At 40.2% G+C, this 19,167-nt stretch overlaps 1 protein-coding gene across 11 annotated transcripts in view; it reads left to right on the top strand.

Moving 5' to 3' along the window:
- The window catches only part of IDE (insulin degrading enzyme), a 138,806-nt gene extending 123,712 nt beyond the window's left edge, over positions 1–15,094 (top strand). For all 11 annotated transcript variants that reach the window (XM_035708070.2, XM_049103541.1, XM_035708069.2 and 8 more), the window contains 7 exons: positions 1,306–1,417; positions 5,424–5,591; positions 7,158–7,430; positions 8,490–8,551; positions 11,276–11,348; positions 12,036–12,103; positions 12,773–15,094. In XM_035708070.2, coding sequence (XP_035563963.2) covers positions 1,306–1,417; positions 5,424–5,591; positions 7,158–7,430; positions 8,490–8,551; positions 11,276–11,348; positions 12,036–12,103; positions 12,773–12,868 — 852 coding nt within the window. In that variant the 3' untranslated portion in view covers positions 12,869–15,094. The remainder of the gene's footprint in view (positions 1–1,305; positions 1,418–5,423; positions 5,592–7,157; positions 7,431–8,489; positions 8,552–11,275; positions 11,349–12,035; positions 12,104–12,772) is intronic.
- Positions 15,095–19,167: the final 4,073 nt, after the last annotated feature.

Genomic DNA, 19,167 nt, shown 5'->3' with positions numbered 1-19,167 from the left:
CACTGTGTGATGGTAAGCACATGAGTGTTAACCTTCTCTGCTCTATGGGGAAGATAGGACAAGGTATGGCAGAGTTGAATGATGGTGGTTAACTGTGGACCTACTTTAATGGCTGCCTACCTTGTGCAACCACAGGGGGAAATGGAAATAATTATCCCTATTTTGTGTAGGACAGCAGGACTGTGTAGTGGATAAGAACACATGGTGTGGGATCAGCCTGCATTTAAATCCAGACTTTGCCACACACTAGATACTTTTTCTTTTGAAAGTGTGTTAGCCTCTCAGCCCTCCGTTTTTTCATCTATAAATTAGTGTTTAAAGATTAAATTAAATGGTGCAAGGCAGCCTGGGTGGCTCAGTGGTTTAGTGCCACCTTCGGCCCAGAGTATGATCCTGGAGACCCCGGATTGAGTCCCATGTCGGGCTCCCGGCATGGAGCCTGCTTCTCCCTCTGCCTGTGTCTCTGCCTCTCTCTCGCGCGCGCGCTCTCTCTGTCTCTCATGAATGAATAAATAAAATCTTTAAAAAAAAATTAAATGATGCATCCCAAATGTTTAGCACATGGAAAACTTTCTGGAATTCTCATTCTGGAATTCTGGCAGCCTCTCTCATGACCCCACACTTACGCTTACTACTCTGCTATACTGCCTCCAAAACTGTATGCCCAAGGTCAGATGCTGATAAGTGGCAAAGACAGGATTTTTTACTAAGGTCAGATTGATTGATTAAGGATTTTATTTGAGAGAGAGCGTGCATGCGAGTGCAAAGAGAGAGGGAGAGAACATCTCAAACTGAGTGGAGAGCCCACCTTGAGCTTGATCTCACAGTCCTGAGATCATGGCCTGAGCCCAAACCAAGAGTAAGATGCTCAACTGACTGAGCCACCTGGGCCCCCAGTTTTATTTTTCAAAAAGGGTTATGCTCACTCATGTCCTTTGCTTTGCTATAATGCCAAGTGACTGTGGTCAGGGTCGTTCACTTGGGACCAACCTTCCATCACCAGTACCTCTCCAGCTTTGGCAGTACCTTTTCCTGAAGCATCGAGATCATTGTTGATGTTGATCTGGGTCTCTGTTTTTCTTCACCTCTATTATATTGATTGTGTTGCCAATTAACAAATTCAATTTTTATCTATTTGGATATGATCAAATATATTTAAGGTTCAAAAATCCATTTTTATGATAAACTAGTTTATTTCACAAGCATGTTGTTTTCATATTGCATGAGCCACCACACAGTATACTATTTTTATTTTCACAAAGATACATTTTTGGTTTTGTAATGTGCTATGCCCTTTTTCCATAGGCTGCCCTAGGAATTATGCAGATGGTTGAAGACACCCTCATTGAACATGCTCATACAAAACCTCTCCTTCCAAGTCAGCTGGTTCGGTATAGAGAAGTTCAGCTCCCTGACAGTAAGTTGGGATGTCTTAACTTTGGTAACAGACTACTTTGACATAATGTGGGTGATTACAGGTGGGTTAAAGTCACTTGGATGATAATGTATAGTTTTATGGTAAAGATGTACTGAGATCCTCTTCTATTTGTAGAAGTATGGTTAAAGATAAGTAATTCTGCCAGAAAATTGTAGGAAGGCTAAAGAGGTGAAATTGGAGGTAGACAGTTATTTGAAGAGAATGACATTGGAATTGACTGGTAGTTGAATGTAGAAAAGTTATGAAGTAAAAAAAAAATTGCAAAGCTAAAGAAATGTTAACTGTAAAGCATGAAATAAAATCTATTTATGAAAAATAGAAACTAGAATTATAATACTGATTTGGAAGCCCATAGGAGTCTTTGGCAGGAATAGTTTTAGGAAACTCACAGGTGCAGATAAGAGCATGTATTCGTTACATGCATATTCACAAGGAATTTAGCATAAGAAAATAGATAATAATTAATATACTGGAGTTTGCAGTGTTGGATTACTTTTGTATTAACAGTGGTTTCTTTTGATAGAACTCATTAAGCATTATTTTCAGTTATTGTTCAAAATTATATGGTAGGTAGTAAATTAGACTGGGGTTGAGAAGCATTGGTTTTTTTTATGTGTTCTTCTGTTTTAGCTAAATATGGTGGTTGTTGACTATTTTCCATGCATGTGTGGTCTGTGCTCCTCCCCACATACACACTATTTATCTTCCTGAAATAGTGCTCTCTTTCCTTCTTTCTTCCTTATAGAGGTCTATATCCTATTCTTCCTCCCAGGCTCCATCTTATAAGCCACTCATTCCATCCACTACACTTTTCCTAAAACTCCTGGCTGGAAGTAATCCTCCTCTTCAGACCTCCCAGCATAGGTTTTCTGAAGCTTTCCTTATTGAAGCTACTGAGCACTTCTTCTCTTGCATTGGGATTGAAGTGCATCTCCATCTCCATTGTTAAGACTATACATTTCTTAGGGTTGGGGGCTGTGTCTGGCTGCCTTGAGAAGCTGTTAAAGCTACCCGAACATAGTGTTACCCTCAGGATATTGTTGAATGCTCAAAGATACCTTGGACAGAGCTCTGCTCTTCTGCACAACCAGTCATCAAAGATCTCATGATGGTTCATGTCAAACTTTTGCTGGTTTGCTCCTCTCTCACCGCAGCATGGCAGAGAGGAAGAATCAGGATCTACCATTCAGAAACCATAGTACTTGGTCATCAGGCAAAGTGAGGCTACTCCAGAAACAGATTTTTATTTATTTGCTAACAATACACTTTTACTGTCCTGCCTCAGGGACATACCAACTTTCCAGGGCTTCGTTATAATTTTTTAAAAATAAATTTATTTTTTTTAAATTTTTATTTATTTATGATAGTCACAGAGAGAGAGAGAGAGGCAGAGACATAGGCAGAGGGAGAAGCAGGCTCCATGCACCGGGAGCCCCACGTGGGATTCGATCCCGGGTCTCCAGGATCGCGCCCTGGGCCAAAGGCAGGCGCCAAACCGCTGCGCCACCCAGGGATCCCCCAGAGTTAGGAGTCTTTATGTTCTGTCTCCCTTTCTGATATTTCCCACACATTTCTTCTCCCTTCCCTTATATTCCCTTTCACTATTATTTATATTCCCCAAATGAATGAGAACATATAATGTTTGTCCTTCTCCGATTGACTTACTTCACTCAGCATAATACCCTCCAGTTCCATCCACATTGAAGCAAATGGTGGGTATTTGTCATTTCTAATGGCTGAGTAATATTCCATTGTATACATAAACCACATCTTCTTTATCCATTCATCTTTCGACGGACACCGAGGCTCCTTCCACAGTTTGGCTATTGTGGACATTGCTGCTATAAACATTGGCGTGCAGGTGTCCCGGTGCAGAAACAGATTTTTAAAGTGAAATCAGTCACACCTCTTTTTATCATACTTCCTGCTTTCTCTCTCTTCTAGGGCTTTATCTCTTTTTGCTTTCAGGTGCCCTTGCAAATTGAGCACAGGATAATAGCTCTATTCGCATCATATTCTCAAAATGCTGGGGTTAGGAAATCATTCTGATTTAGCGAGTTGACCAGGTAGAACTGTCTTATGCAGTCCTTCACTTAACTCTCCATAGGACAATATTTACAATTCAAAAGGAGAATTCTCAGGCTTTGTGAAGGAGGAGATATTTTGGGATATATATGTGAAAAGACTAGAAGTTGGGAGAGGGGTGACCTCAGTAGCCTTACAGACCATGTTCCCTTCCTCTTCTGATAAAAGGAGACTTAGTGCCAGTAGTGTACAATCAGAAAATGTGATTGTTGGTCAAACGTGGTTCTGGTCAGAAAAATGAAATAGGTGACATGCAGCTCCAGCTTGTCTGCCTCTCTTCCCTGCTGGTATCTAAATCACCATCTGTAAGTGAGCAAACATATCATTACTACTCTGAGAAATCTTTGGGACTCTTAGACTAAGTACTAAACCCTGTATATGCTCAGTCACATTGATGGCTGACAAAGTAATTGTTAAATCATAAAGCTTGATCATCCCTTCATAACTCTGATGAGATATTTGATCAGCATATCTGAGTTAGTCCTAGCTCTTTTCCACTATTCCAATGTGGTGTCCTTAGACAAGTCCTCTCACTTTCCTCATCTATACAGTGAGGTTATTTAGGCTAAGTTATCTCCAAGCATTGTACACATTTCTGTAAATTAGTGAAATGATCTTTAGTGTGGGTGTTGGTAAACAATATTGAGAATAAAATGCTAAATAGAAATGCAAGATAAGGGAACCTGGGTGGCTCAGGGGTTGAGTGTCTGCCTTTGGCCCAGGTGATCCCAGGATGGAGTCCCATATCAGGTTCCCTGCGGGAGCCTGCTTCTCCCTCTGCCTATGTCTCTGCCTCTCTCTCTTTGTCTATGATAAATAAATAAATAAAATCTTAAAAAATAAAAAAAGAAAAGAAAAAGGGCAGCCCCGGTGGTGCAGTGGTTTAGCGCTGCCTGCAGCCCAGGGTGTGATCCTGGAGACCCTGGATCGAGTCCCACGTCGGGCTCCCTGCATGGAGCCTGCTTCTCCCTCTGCCTGTGTCTCTGCCTCTCTCTCTCTCTCTCTCTCTCTCTGTGTCTCTATGAATACATAAATAAAATCTCAAAATAAAATAAAATAAAAAATAAAGAAAAAGAAATGCAAGATAATAAAGACACAACTAGTAATTTTAAAAGAATTGTTTTTGCGTATTTATTAAAATGTAAGTGGTATTTCCATTGAAGTTCCTAACTACATTAGCTAGTTCTAAACTAGTACATACAGTCGCTTGTACATTGTATTTTTTTTTAAAGATTTTATTTATTGGGATCCCTGGGTGGCGCAGCGGTTTGGCGCCTGCCTTTGGCCCAGGGCGCGATCCTGGAGACCTGAGATCGAATCCCACATCGGGCTCCCGGTGCATGGAGCCTGCTTCTCCCTCTGCCTGTGTCTCTGCCTCTCTCTCTCTCTGTAACTATCATAAATAAATAAAAATTTAAAAAAATTTATTTATTTATTTATTTGACAGAGCACAAGCAGGGGGAGCAGCAGAGGGAGAGGGAGAAGCAGGCTCTCCACTGAGCAGGAAGCCTGATGTGGGGCTCAATCCCGGGACCCTGGGATTATGACCCGCGCCGAGGGGAGACACTTAACCGACTAAGTGGCCCAGGCGCCACTAACTTGTACATTGTATTAACTGTGGATCTTAGCATTAACACTTAATCATAAAATGGGTCTTCTGTAAGTTCTTTGGCCCTTAATATTTGATGAATGTTTATTGAAGGCCTGCCAAGATAAAATTGCTGTAATTTAAGGATTCCTTAGGTAAGTTAATTGACTTTCACATTCTTAATAAATGCAGTTTAGAATTGCTGAAAAACACCAACCAAATAGAACAACTTTAAAAAAAAACAGACAAAACACTGACTTTATTAAACCCTAAATAAGTTTCTGAACCTGTTCTCTTTTTGAAACTTCCTAGGAGGATGGTTTGTGTATCAGCAGAGGAATGAAGTTCACAATAACTGTGGCATCGAGATATACTACCAGACAGACATGCAGAGCACCTCAGAGAATATGTTTCTAGAGCTCTTCTGTCAGATCATCTCTGAACCTTGCTTCAACACCCTGCGCACCAAGGAGCAGCTGGGTGAGAAGGAAGCAGGGACTACCAGGGTACCATAGACTTTGAACAGCCATTGTCCTCAGAGAACATTTTCCATATGTACAGTCCCCTTGCATGGTGCTGCGGGCTTGTTGTATTACGAAAGGCTTGTGAAAACCTTGTTTATGGGGGAACCTACTTCTAGGTAGGTTCCGCTACTTCTAATAGACAAGTAGTTAACATCTTATGGACATTAAAGCAGTTCTTAAGGAGAAAACTGTGCTTACAATACATACATGTCAATAGGACATTTTGGGTAGGAGAGGATGCTAACGGCAGATTATTTATTATGGAAGGCAAGATGGAAAGCAAGCCATCCAAAGAAGCTCAGATTTCATGAAATTTTGGGTTCCCTGAGAGCAGATATTATCTCTTATTCATCTTTGTATCCCAAGCTTGGGGCACATAGAAGGTACTTAGTGTTTGTTGAGAAAATGTTCCAGGCAGTATTTTAGGCACTGTTAAAAGTCCTGGAGATCCAAACAGGTTTAATCAATGAGAAAAGAAACCCTAGTAATGACTGGAAAGAACCAATGAAAAAGGATTTGGGTGAGTCTTTCCAGGTAATTTCATTTTTAAACAACCACCATGCTAGATGTTGGTCATGGAAAATGGGTAAGTTATAGATGGTCTGTCCTTCCCTTCAAGGAGCTCACTATCTAATCAGGAAGGCAGACCTATGGGGATCCCTGGGTGGCTCAGTGGTTTGGCGCCTGCTTTCAGCCCAGGGCGTGACCCTGGAGTCCTGGGATCGAGTCCCACATTGGGCTCCCTGCATGGAGCCTGCTTCTCCCTCTGCCTGTGCCTCTGCCTCTCTCTCTCTGTCTCTCATGAATAAATAAATAAAATCTTTGGGAAAAAAAAAAAAAAAGGAAGGCAGACCTATAAAGGAACTGTTACCATGCAGTGTGGTAAATATTACTAAGAGTTTTCAGACTAAATAAAGGCCATGCTGAATATAGTGGCTTCCTCAGAAGTGGGACCCACAGACATCTCAGCTGTCAGAGGTGTGGGTCAGGGCAGAGCAGCTAAAGGACACAAGCCACAAGCTGAGTCGAAAAAAGATGTGGAAAGGAGGTAGTGTGTGAGCTGTCACAAGGTGACAGTGGAAGTGTGACCTTCTGTTACTTGGTCTCTGGAGATTTTTAGTCTGAATAGAGCTGGTCCAGGAATGGATTCACATAAGGAACTTGAATGTGAAAGGAAACAGAGCTGGAATAATGGTTAGGGGATGAAAACAAGTTTAATGTATCCTAGGGATGAAAATGACTTTAACATAGATTAAGGATGATGAGCTAGCAGTGAGGAGTTATGGGATGTGAGATTGAATAATGAAGAGGGGTTTTCCTCTTTTTTTTTTTTTTTTTTTTTTTAAGAAGAAAGAACTATCTCCCAACTTTCTATTTTTCATAGAGCTCTTTTGCTCTATCCTTAGGAACTCAGGGTATCCTGGTTGTTTATGTTTCTTCAGAGATAAATAATAAAAAGCCCCAAAGTAGTTTTAAAGCATTAAAATTGACCTGGGTCTCAGCTGGCTGGTGTTTGTTTCAGGCTATATTGTCTTCAGCGGGCCGCGTCGAGCCAACGGCATACAGGGCTTACGATTCATCATCCAGTCAGAAAAGCCACCTCACTACCTAGAAAGTAGAGTGGAAGCTTTCCTAATCACCATGGAGAAGTCCATAGAGGACATGACAGAAGAGGCTTTTCAAAAACACATTCAAGCATTAGCAATTCGTCGACTAGACAAACCAAAGAAACTGTCTGCAGAGTGTGCTAAATATTGGGGGGAAATCATCTCCCAGCAATACAATTTTGACAGAGGTAAGGCAAAATTAGGCCCCCAACATTTATGGCATATGAGTATAACATTTGAGGACCCAGAGGCCATTTTACAAAATGGTACTCATTTCGTAGGTGACATTTCAGTGCTAATTTGGTGTCAGTGCAGAGTGTAGCACTTCTAAAGAACCATTTTTTAACATAATAACAGTTTTTATTAGGAACTTTTATTTTTTTTTCTTTAAAGCTGGAGTTGGATCTACCTGTAATCTCATAATAATGCAATAATAATAAATCTAATTTCACATTATGTTTTCAATTAGTGTTGCCCCTGAGGCACTGAGCACAGATAGTTATCTATTTCCCATAACACCAAAAAAAAAAAAAAAAAAAAAAGGAAAATATGCAGATTGAACTCTCTTGAGATAAGTGCTGCCCTGGAGGCACAGGGGTTTAAACATTTGCCTGTAGGGATCTCCAAAAATGTGTCAGTGCTTTTACATTTGGGACAGCTGTGCTCCATGAGGTCTCCTGCTTATCGGCTTCCTCCACCTTTCTTCTAGAATGGAGATTAACAGTGTAGGGTGCTAAGCTGCACTGGAAGTCGGGAGTGGGGGCTGGGTTGTGTTCTCATTCTGACACCAACCAGCTGAAAATCAAGACACCTTTTTTTGGGGCCTCTGTTTCCTTACCTGTAATTTTTTTTTTTTTTTTTTTTTGCTGTTGGATTCACTGTTAATAGTAATAGTCCCATTTTTTGAGCACTTGCCATGTATATAGCATCATGTTGTCATTCATCATTTTCCTTAGTTCTCACTACAGCCCCTTTAAGTGGTTACTATCTCCAATTTCCAGGTGAGGAGACCAAGGCTCAGAAAAAGTGATGTGACTGGCCCAAAAATCCAGTTGCTCCTGAGTAGAAAGCCATGGTATCTTCTTACTCTTCACTTGATATTTAGTCCCTTACTACTTGCAGGAGCAGATGATCACTTAAAAATAGGGCTACCTAAGAGCACTGGAGTGAAGCATGTTGTCATGTAATGCATCCTGGGCTACTTAAGATGGAAATATTATTAAATTATTGTTTGATTGCTTTTTCAGACAATACAGAAGTTGCATATTTAAAGACACTTACCAAGGAAGATATCATCAAATTCTACAAGGTAAGGTGAATTTGTATCTTTAGATTTTGACTCATGAGCAAATATTATTTGTGCCGTGTTGTATGTTACTGCTTTGAACCTAGTGCCTTGCTTAGAGCTGTAGCCTTGGCAGCCCACCTTCTCTGAAAGTTCTTTTACCTGTGAGGCAGCAGTAGGAGCATGTGTGGCTTCTGAATGAAGACCCTGGCGGGCTAGAGCTTCTAAGCCTCAATTTTCTTATTTACAGAATAGAAATCAATAGGAGTATTAATTGAAATGAAGTAGGTGAAGTGATTGACACTTAGCATTTAATAAATGATCTCTATTGCTTTTATCTCTTCAATATTAATCCTCAGAGTTTTTAAATGTTTTAATCAAAAAGCTTTAAATCAGAATGTTTTCCTCATTGATATTATAAAGTAAATTTTAGTTGTATTTATTTATTACTTCAGACTATTTGCTTTGTGAGGTTATGTACCTATTCTCTGTAGCTTAGAAGAAAGGGTGATCATGTTTAGCTCTTTCTGGTTTCTGAGACATTCATTTAAAGCATTATTAGTTGTGGGTTTTTAAAAAGAAGGATGTCCTAATATAACTTACTCTAGTGTTTCCGCAAGCAATGAAGATCTTTTTCCTTCCCTCTACAAATTCTGTTATTCATTTGAAATCACAAATAGTACCTGATTATTGAATTTGTAAGAATAGCAGTTATAAGTCTGAGTCTTTGTCTTACAAAATCAGAGTTTCGTTACCAAGCTTAAGCTATGGCTAGAACATCATTTCTCTAGTTGTGTTCCGTGGTACACTAGTGTTCCACAAGATATTAGTAAGAGCACCTACAAAAAAGGGCTTATAACCATGTAAGTTTGGGAATGACTACACTTTTTATTCTTGTTTTTGGAGAATCACAGAGTGTGTTAGCATTTTAAAAGTTCTAAGAAACCGGGCAGCCCAGGTGGCTCAGCCGTTTAGCGCCACCTTCAGCCCAGGGTGTGATCCTGGAGACCCAGGATCCTGGCATGGAGCCTGCTTCTCCCTCTGCCTGTGTCTCTGCCTCTCTCTCTCTCTCTCTCTGTATGTGTGTGTGTCTCTCATAAATAAAATCTTTAAAAAAAAAAAAAAGTTCTAAGAAACCCACAGTAAAGATATCTTTAACCTAGCATTTAATTTTGACTGACAAAACTTCTGTTTTAAAAAAAAATTGTTTATTTATTTGAGAGGGAGTGAGTGAGCAAGCGAGCATGAGCCAGGGGAAGGGCAGAAGGAGAGAATCCCACGCTGACTAAGCACAGGGCCCAATACAGGGCTCAGTCCCACAATCCTGAGATTATGACCTGAGCTGAAACCCAAGTTGGACACTTAACCAACTGAGCCACCCAGGCACCCCCTGACTAATGTAACTTCCTAAAGTGATTCATCATGGATCCTCCTACCACCCAAAATACCTATGAATATCTCTTGAGACTCCAGTGTTCCTTAAAATACAGTTTGCATGAAAATGCAGTTTGTTTATTGGTTGGTTTCTGTTTAGAAAGATGGAGATTGTCCAGAGTTGGTTGGGAAATTGAGAATAATCTGAAACTGAAGAGGGTATTATACTCACTGGTAAAGGTTGATAAGAGAGCAGTGAAAGATTGGGTGAAAAGGGATCATGAATAGATCTTTAGAAGCAAACTTTTTACTCAATAAGTAAGACAGTCTCAGATAAGCACTACGTGTTCTTGGAGGCAGACCTGGGCTGAGCCCCTAAAAGGCTGGAGAGGCCAGTAAGGGCCTGGGGGAGAATCTGGGCTGTCCTGCCAGCTAGAGGGAGCCACGGGCACGTTTATTGTGCAGCATCATCAGGGTTTCCATTGCATCTGCAGGACTGGGCTTAGAATAGCTGTTCCCTAGACAGTTATGGAGCTGATGTGGCTTTGCCAGTGATCTCTCCCTCTCAGGGTATGGTCAGGGAGAAGCTTCATCACAACTTGTTTTTTCCCTTTGGAAATGACAGCATTAAGGAAAAGGTCAAGAGACACTTTCCCACAGAATTCACCAACTCAGCAGGCATGGTGTTCATGGTAGGACCTAGGGAAGTCCTTCAAAGCAACCTGGTGGAGTGGAGAGAACAAGCTTGCTTTTCATGCCATCACTGTGAGCTGTATGACTTTAGCAAGTCATCATGCCTCCCTGTGTCTTAGAGTCTGTATCTCTGAAATCACATCATCATGATACTTAGCTTACAGAGAATCAAGTGTGCTAATGCAAGAGAGTGCCTGATGCAAGGTGGGACTTGATAAATGTTAGTTTCCTTTCTCTTTTGGTGGATGATGAACCCTGGTACTGCCCTCGTATAGAATCTAAGAAGGTTCTTAGAGGAGCAGGTTGTGCTTGCCCCTTGACTAAGCTCAGGCCATTGCCTCCGTAGTCACTAAACATCACGAGGTGTAGCCCTGTATCACCCCCTGATGAATACTAGACTAGGCTTTCAGTCCTGGCCAAGATACTTATTAACCATAGGAATTTGAGTACATCATTTAATCTCTGTGGACTCCATTTTCTTATTTGTAAGATGGGGTTAATAATAATTCTTGCCAACCTTACCTAATCTTTGTGGAGTTTAAATGAAGTACTCTTAAGTGAAGAGAAACATCTTTTCTCTTTCTGGCTATGTGAGAGCTGATTGTTTACATTTGTAAAAGAGTACTTCATTTAAGTTCCTTGGTGGGGCAGAAGGGTGACCCTGCTGTTCTTTCTCCCTAGGAAATGTTGGCAGTAGATGCCCCTAGGAGACATAAGGTATCAGTCCATGTTCTTGCCAGAGAAATGGATTCTTGTAAGTATTGAATATTGACTTTCTTTAAAGTACATTTTTAGGCACATGATGGCTGTCCCTTGCCATAGGCATATCCCTTAATAGAGCACCGGAAGGTAAAGAGGTGAAGAAGGGGACTAACAGGAGGCAGGGTCTGCTCTATCAGCAAAAATAAGGGGCAAAGGGAAGCGAGGAAGTGAAGGAGAGAGCCAATGCTAGGTGGCACAGTACCAAGCTGGTCACAGCTTTTCAAAAAAACACAGCTAGTCACTGGTAGGACATCTTTGCAGAAGCCATGTGTGAATCACTACATATGAGGAGGAAGAATAAGCCGTTTATCTGCTCAGACCTCCCATCTTCTGTCTCTGAGTGGCCAGGCTTTATCCCACAGCCATTAACTCCCTGGCCTTCTGGGTGTTTTTACTGGATACTTCCTGGTGGTCAGAGCCTCATGGTCCAGTGAGGCCAGACACAGGCCCCGGAGTTGCTGTGGGCAAGACTTTATACCACAGTAACATCATGAACCACCACTAGGGACAGTCTGGATATGAGGTAGGACAAGTAATCAAGGTCTTGGGGAGTGGGCAACCTGAGAGGACACGAGCCTCTTTGGTTTCTTAATGAGCCAAGCCCAGTTTCAATTTTTTTTTTTAAGTTGCTCTTGTATGCCAGTATTTATTAAGCAGCAAACCTTTCATTTTCTTATAGGTCCTGTGGTCGGAGAGTTCCCGTGTCAAAATGATATAAATCTGTCACAAGCACCAGCCTTGCCACAAGTAAGAAATGCAAATATCCTGTTAGGTTGCATGGTTAGAGACTTCCTACTTAAGAGGAGCTTGTTCATCAGGAAACAAGATGAGAGGTTTCAGGCCCCAAGGTGTTTGAGCCTCTAGTTTACATTCCTCTTAAAGGCCAGGTTGTCATTCTGACAGCTCCCAGGGGTCCTGTCTTTGTCATCCACAGAAAGACTTGTCCTCTGACCTTGTTTGCCTTTGCTTCTAGTTTGAATAGTTATGTTATTTTGCAGTCCCGTTATCTCCAGTCATGTCTGTACCTAGCCCTTCCACAGTGCCAGCGTATTTTAATCATCTGGAAAGATGGCATTTACTGGCAGGAGGAGGAAACTCGCGGTGTGACCAGGCCTTTGCTAAGTAGGCACACCAGCCTCTGCATCCTGCTGAAGACTTGGTGTATGCCAGCCCTTGTGTCATAACCCTTGTATGTCCAGAGGAAAGCCACAATCTTCTTTATGACCCTGGATCCCACTGGGGACACTCATCATAGATCTGCATAGACCCTCTAGTCCTATTGATCCAGGAAATCAGATCATAATATGTGGGGTAGAAACTAGTGTGTATGTTTAAAAAAAGAAAAAGTTGATGTCTTATTAAGTCTGCTTTTTTTTTTTAGACCATAAACACTAAGAGAACTTTTTTTCTTTGCAGCCTGAAGTGATTCAGAACATGACTGAATTCAAGCGAGGTTTGCCACTGTTTCCCCTTGTGAAACCACATATTAACTTCATGGCTGCAAAACTCTGAGGATTCCTCAAGGATGGGAAAGTGCAAGTGGATGCATCCCTGAGTCTTCCAGGGGCTAGGAAAACAACCTTGCCACTTTAGTAGTTTCTGGTTCACTATTTAGAGAGACAAACAGGAAAAAAAAAACAGGAATTATCATATGTCATTATGTAGAAATATTAAAAATCCAAAGTAATTAAATTACAGAATCTTAATAGATGTAGAATATTTTTTAATACATGCCTCTTAAATATTTTAAAATTTTTCTTTTCATTACTAAGAGAAATTTCCCTTATATAACAGTACTTAAAATGATGAATGATATTCCTATAGATTCTTCCTTCCCTATTCTGTAAAATAGTCACTTGTCAGAAGACAGTATGTTAGTTTTTTTTCCTAAAAGCCTCCTGGGTTGACAGAAAAGGCTTTAAAACCTTTAAAAAGGTAAAACCTTTTTAAAAACTGATTCTCAAATTTGCTTTCTATTTGGTGGTTTCATGTAAATCAATGGAGAGCATTAACATTTGGCAGAAAATGAACAAAGCAGAATAATTTTCTTTTATTAGTAAAATTGCTGATTATATAAGGCATGGTTTTAATCTTTTTATAAAACTTGAACATGTTTTTTATTCGAACTAGTAAAATGCTGGAAAACCCTAGAACACCCTACTTATTTACAATGCTAGAAATACAGACTTATCTTACATCAATTTTGTCTCAAACTGAATTTCTCAGGATTACTGTGATTTGTTTATTTCTGATTGAATTATATTGACATTCTTATTCATAGTTGGTTTGCAGTGTTCCATCAGTTTTACCTTTTCCCATAATAACATTTATTGTATTTATTTAATGAGTACAAATAGGGTGAACTTCAGAGCCCACTGAGTGTGTGACATGCTTTTCCAACATCAGCTATTATATAAATACTTGTAACTTTTTACTACAATGATATGGCAGTCCGTATATGAACCAAAATATTTGCCCCATTATGAATTTAAAGGACAAGTACAAAGCAGCCTTTTTGAAGGTATTAAAAAAATAAAGCCTTGATTCTTAAATAGTGTGATCTCCAGAAGACTCTCAAATCCCTTTTTGCTACCAGTCTAATATTGCCTTAAATGTTAAGTTATTTTTTGAATATATAAATATAAACATACAAACACAGATAAAGACTGGAGTAGACTTTTAAAAACTATTTTTTTCATGAAATACTATTTTAGATGAAATTGTTATTGTAGATTTAACAGCTGTTTTGAAATATTTACTGTTATTAAAACTTGCTTCAGGAGAAATTGTGAATATACTTCCACAGACAGGCACTAGTAACAGTAAGTGGCCCCATTGTCCACTAACTCAGGCAAAGGAAAGAATGGCATTTTCAGATGACATCTTACCTCTACATGAGTTGATTTGCCAGGACTTCTGTCTGTAGAGTCATGTCTTTTCATATCTTTAGTTTTCACATTTGCCATTTCCCAGATAATCTACATTTGGGGCAAGAGTGATATAATCACAACCGTGGAGGCTGCTTTCGAAAGCAGGGCTCCATTTCTACTGTCAGATAAATGTGGTGCTGTAACTTGTCTTTTGACCCCTACCTTCAGGAGCTTCCTTGTAGGAAGCCTATGTTTGTCCATCAGAAGGTACGTGAGTCATCACTGCCTTCTGGTTTTATGCATTTGTAGACTATGCAGCTTTTCATCAGACTGCAAATGTATATAAGAGGGATCTCAAATTAGTCCTGAGTGTTTAAATCCACCACTGGAAGAGTAAATAATCCATCTACCTTTTCAGTGGAAAATTATGTGCTATTGAGTAATTTTTAGCTCTTTTTAAAAAATTGATGAAATTAACAGTGTCATGTTTATGAGAAAGTCACATGAAGAAATCTGAAAGGAAGGAATCTCATGTAGTCATCCAGGAACCTATGATTGTTGTTTAGTTTGTTCCAGCATTGTCTGGGTTCCAGACTGGATCTACTGTTGGATCACTCGAGCGTACTAATGGACTCGTTGAAATGAGTCCAAGCTGCAGTCCATGAGCAATAACAGACTACCCCGGATACTGCTATTTACTCAGTGCTTAGTAAATGAGATCTGTGGAAAACAAACTAAGTGATTAGTTACTTAGGACTTTTTAAAAAAAGTCTTTTTGACTAGTTGATGTGGCAGAGAGAGCATGTGACACAGCCAGTATGATAGAGTGCCAGGGTAATCCTGTTTACAATAAATTGCCTGAATTTAACCTCTGGAGTTTGCATTTGTATTATTTTTACAGTTTTAGTGGCCAATCTACCTCTCAACATCCCAATCTGACAATATTTCGTGCTTTTGTTACTCCTAATGCAGGAAGCAGTGACTTGATTTTTTGGGGGAAAAAAAAAATTTTTTTTTTTTAGAGTACCTGGGTGACAGTGATTTAGTCAAATGGGTCAGTTTTCTACTCGTAAGAGTAGATTGATTTTGGCAAAGGAGTCTTGGTGTGAGAGGCTGAGCTCCTTGCTGTGCATGTTGTCACTGACCCCCAAACCCAGAAGATTTGCCTTTGGCATTATAAGGAGAAAAATAAAAAGGGCAGAAAAAAATATATTTCCTCTAAGCTAGTTTTTCATCTTGCCACATCTGCAGCAGCCATTCAGGCCAATATCTTGTCCAATCCCTGGCCTCTAATGCCATGCCCAGATAAGCTTTCTACTAATGTGATTGCCAGCTGGCTCACATGGGCATTTTTCAAGAGGAGATGTGCTCATTCCTCATTTGCAGCCTAGACAGTTGTGCAGCCCACACAGTCAACATTGTGCTTGGGAATGATGCAGCAGCCCTCTCCAGAGACCCAGGGCAACCCCAGGTTTTATGGCGTGGGGCCGTTTTCCCCATTCATGGTGCCTAGGGGAAATCACGGGGGCTCCTTACCATATTCTCTAATATAGCTTCGCAGCACATTTAGGTCTCTGGTGAAAACCAAGGATTCTCACATGCCTCCCCTTATAGGGGTGGTTCCTGCCCTCCTGATCTTTCCCTGGCAGGACCTCTGACCAGCCGGCTTCTGGATCCCAGGTATTCTGTGCTCCCTATCAAATGAAGTTGATTATCCTTGTCAACCTGAACATTGTACACCCATGTTTCTTGTGGCAGCTTCTGTTGCACTAAATTGCTGCTGTTCTCACCCAAGCCCAGTTCTTCTAAGATAGTACAGCATTTTGGACCACTCATGCCCTAAATGAACATTAATCTTTATAAAGCACTTTATGGAATTACAGACCACCCTCACAGACATCTTCCACAATAATCTTTCGACATCGAAGGACAGTGATTAAAAGTATTCGTCATGCCAGTTTTTCAGAGGTGAGAATAGGCTCAGAGGGGCTAAACAGTTGGCCCCAGACCATGCAGGAAGCACAGATTCAAATCTTCACTCTGATCTTTAAATTCTAGACCTCCTTGTTCCATGTGGGTTTCCTATAATAGCAGCTACCAAGTCCATTAACATACTTGTGGAACAAGGTAGAAAAGCACTTGCTTTTTGTGTTTGTGTGAAACTTCACCATTTTCGCATGTACCATCTTAGTCTCCCAAACCTTTGCCTGTTTTGGAGAGAGTGAGACCAGGTTTAACGGTGGAGGCATCTGTCCAGTCCACAGTGGTTTCCACTCCTCTGCTGGGCTGTCTTGTGGCCAGTTATAACTGCTGCCCACAGGATCTCTCTGTTCAGGTTAATCCAGACCTATGCCTCCCGGCCTGCTAAACCTTTAAGTCAATGCAGGGAGTCCTTTCTGGTGCCCTTGGAGTTAGAGTATCTGGGATCCTTCAAGAAATTCATAAAAGAAGTGTGAGGAAGAGTCAAGTTCACCTGTGACCGCAGCACTCAGAGACAACCACATTTAGATCATGGGTTTTTTTTGCAGTCTTTTTCCTATGCACATAGAATGGGGTCATACATTTAGTGTTGCAACTTTTTCCTTCAATGGTCTATCCTGAAATGTTTCCACATAGATACTCTTGAGGAAAAAAATGTGATTTGTTTTTGTTGTTGGGTGTTTGGTGTCATGTATTGTGGTTTGTTTATTGAATCCTCTTTGTAGGATATTTAGGTTGTTTTCCAACTTTGATCTGTGATAAAGCTCCTTGTGCTGAATATGTGTGTGATTTTCTGGTTATTTCTCCAAATTGCTGGGTTATAGAATATGAATATATCATTTTACCTTTTTTCAAAACTTTTAAATACATAGAAAAGTTGTGAAAATAGTATGTTAAATTCCCATATGTCTTCACCAGTTTTGTCTGCTACATATTGCTCCCTCCCAATTTTAAGTAGGTCATAGGCATCATGAGTCCTTACCCCTAAATTCATCAAATGTCTCCTAATAACAAAGACAATGTGTAGTAAGGAATTTGGCCTCACCCAAAGGAAGGACTGACCTTTGTTCCCCTCCTTTTTTTTTTATATATATACAGTATACTGGTAAATTTGATAAATGAGTCAAATTCGTGTCTTTCTTGAAAGACATGAATTATCAAAACAGACGTGAAAAGAAATAGCAAGTTGAATATTATTCCTTTATCTGTTTAAGAAGTTGAATAACTAGGGACACCTGGGCGGCTCAGCAGGGTGTGATCCTGGAGTCCCAGGATCAAGTCCCATATCGTGCTCCCTGCATGGAGGCAGAGTCCCTCTGCCTATGTCTCTGTCTCCGTCTCTGTCTCTCATGAATAAATAAAATCTTTTTTAAAAAATTGAATAATTATTCTTCCCACAAAGAAAATTCTAGACCCAGATGGCTTTACTGGTAAATTCTACCAAACATTTAAGTATGAAATTATACCATGTTATATAACATTTTAGAAAACAAGGAGAGAACCCTGTTAACAAAATATGAGCAATTTGAATCTAGCAAATATAAAAAGGAATTTTTGTGCAGTTGATTTTCTTTTTTTTTTTTTTAATTTTTATTTATTTATGATAGTCACACAGAGAGAGAGAGAGAGGCAGAGACACAGGCAGAGGGAGAAGCAGGCTCCATGCTCTGGGAGCCCGACGTGGGATTCGATCCCGGGTCTCCAGGATTGCGCCCTGGGCCAAAGGCAGGCGCCAAACTGCTGCACCACCCAGGGATCCCCTGCAGTTGATTTTCAAATATATCAACCTTACTTGATGACAAAGTGGAATTTTCTTAGGAATGCAAGGTTGGTATAATATTTGAAAGTCAATTACTATTATTTACCATAGTAACAAAATTAAGAAACCATGTGATCATTTTACAAAATTCAGTAAAAGCATTTACAAGGTTCGTAACAGCTCTCAGCAAATGAATAGGGGGGAATCTTTTTCAATATAATAAAGGGAATTTGTAAAATACCTAGTGGTAATGTCATTTTTAAGGATATACTGTGAGGGATCCCTGGGTGGCGCAGCGGTTTGGCGCCTGCCTTTGGCCCAGGGCGCGATCCTGGAGACCCGGGATCGAATCCCACGTCAGGCTCCCGGTGCATGGAGTCTGCTTCTCCCTCTGCCTGTGTCTCTGCCTCTCTCTCTCTCTCTGTGACTATCATAAATAAATAAAAATTAAAAAAAAAAAAAGGATATACTGTTGAACACTACCCCCCGCCCCCCCCCCCCCAGATCTGCACTAGATCTGCACTAGATGTATGCATTTACTACTATTCAAACTTGAATTTGAGATCCAGGTCAGTGCAGCAGATTGGAAGGGGTGAAGTACAACTATCTTTCCACAAATGATGTGAGCACGTACCAAAAAAATCCTAAGGATTAAAAAAAACACTAATAATTAACCAGTTAGCAGGAGATAAATCAACATTAAATCGGTTGCTATATACTGTCAACGAAATTCAGATATAGTTTTCATAGCACCAAAAATTAGGAATAATTTTTTTTTAAATGTGAAAAACCTATACACTGGAAACTTCAAAACATTACTGAAAGCTTTAAAGGACCTGAATGAAAGAATATATGTGTCCTATCCAAGGACTGAAAGACAGTATCTTTAAGGTATCTGTTCTCCCTTATTGATTCTAAGCAATCCTTATCAAAATCCCATTGGGATTTTTGGGCAGATATTTGCAAATCGATTTTGAAATTTACATGGACATACAAAGAATCTTGAATAGCTATAATTCTGGAAAAGAACAAAGTTACTCTTTCTGATAGCAAATGTTATATAAAACTATAGTAATCAAGGGGCACCTGTAGCTCAGGTAAGTGTCCAACTCTTGATTTTGGTTCAGGTCATGATCTCAGGGTCATGGGATTGAGCCCCACATGGGGCTCTGTACTCAGGGGAGTCTGCTTGAGATTCTCCC

Source organism: Canis lupus, chromosome 28, assembly GCF_003254725.2.
Source record: "Canis lupus dingo isolate Sandy chromosome 28, ASM325472v2, whole genome shotgun sequence".
Classification (NCBI taxonomy): domain Eukaryota; kingdom Metazoa; phylum Chordata; class Mammalia; order Carnivora; family Canidae; genus Canis; species Canis lupus.
Note: the sequence above shows the minus strand (reverse complement) of the source record. Positions and strands in the feature narration are given on the sequence as shown.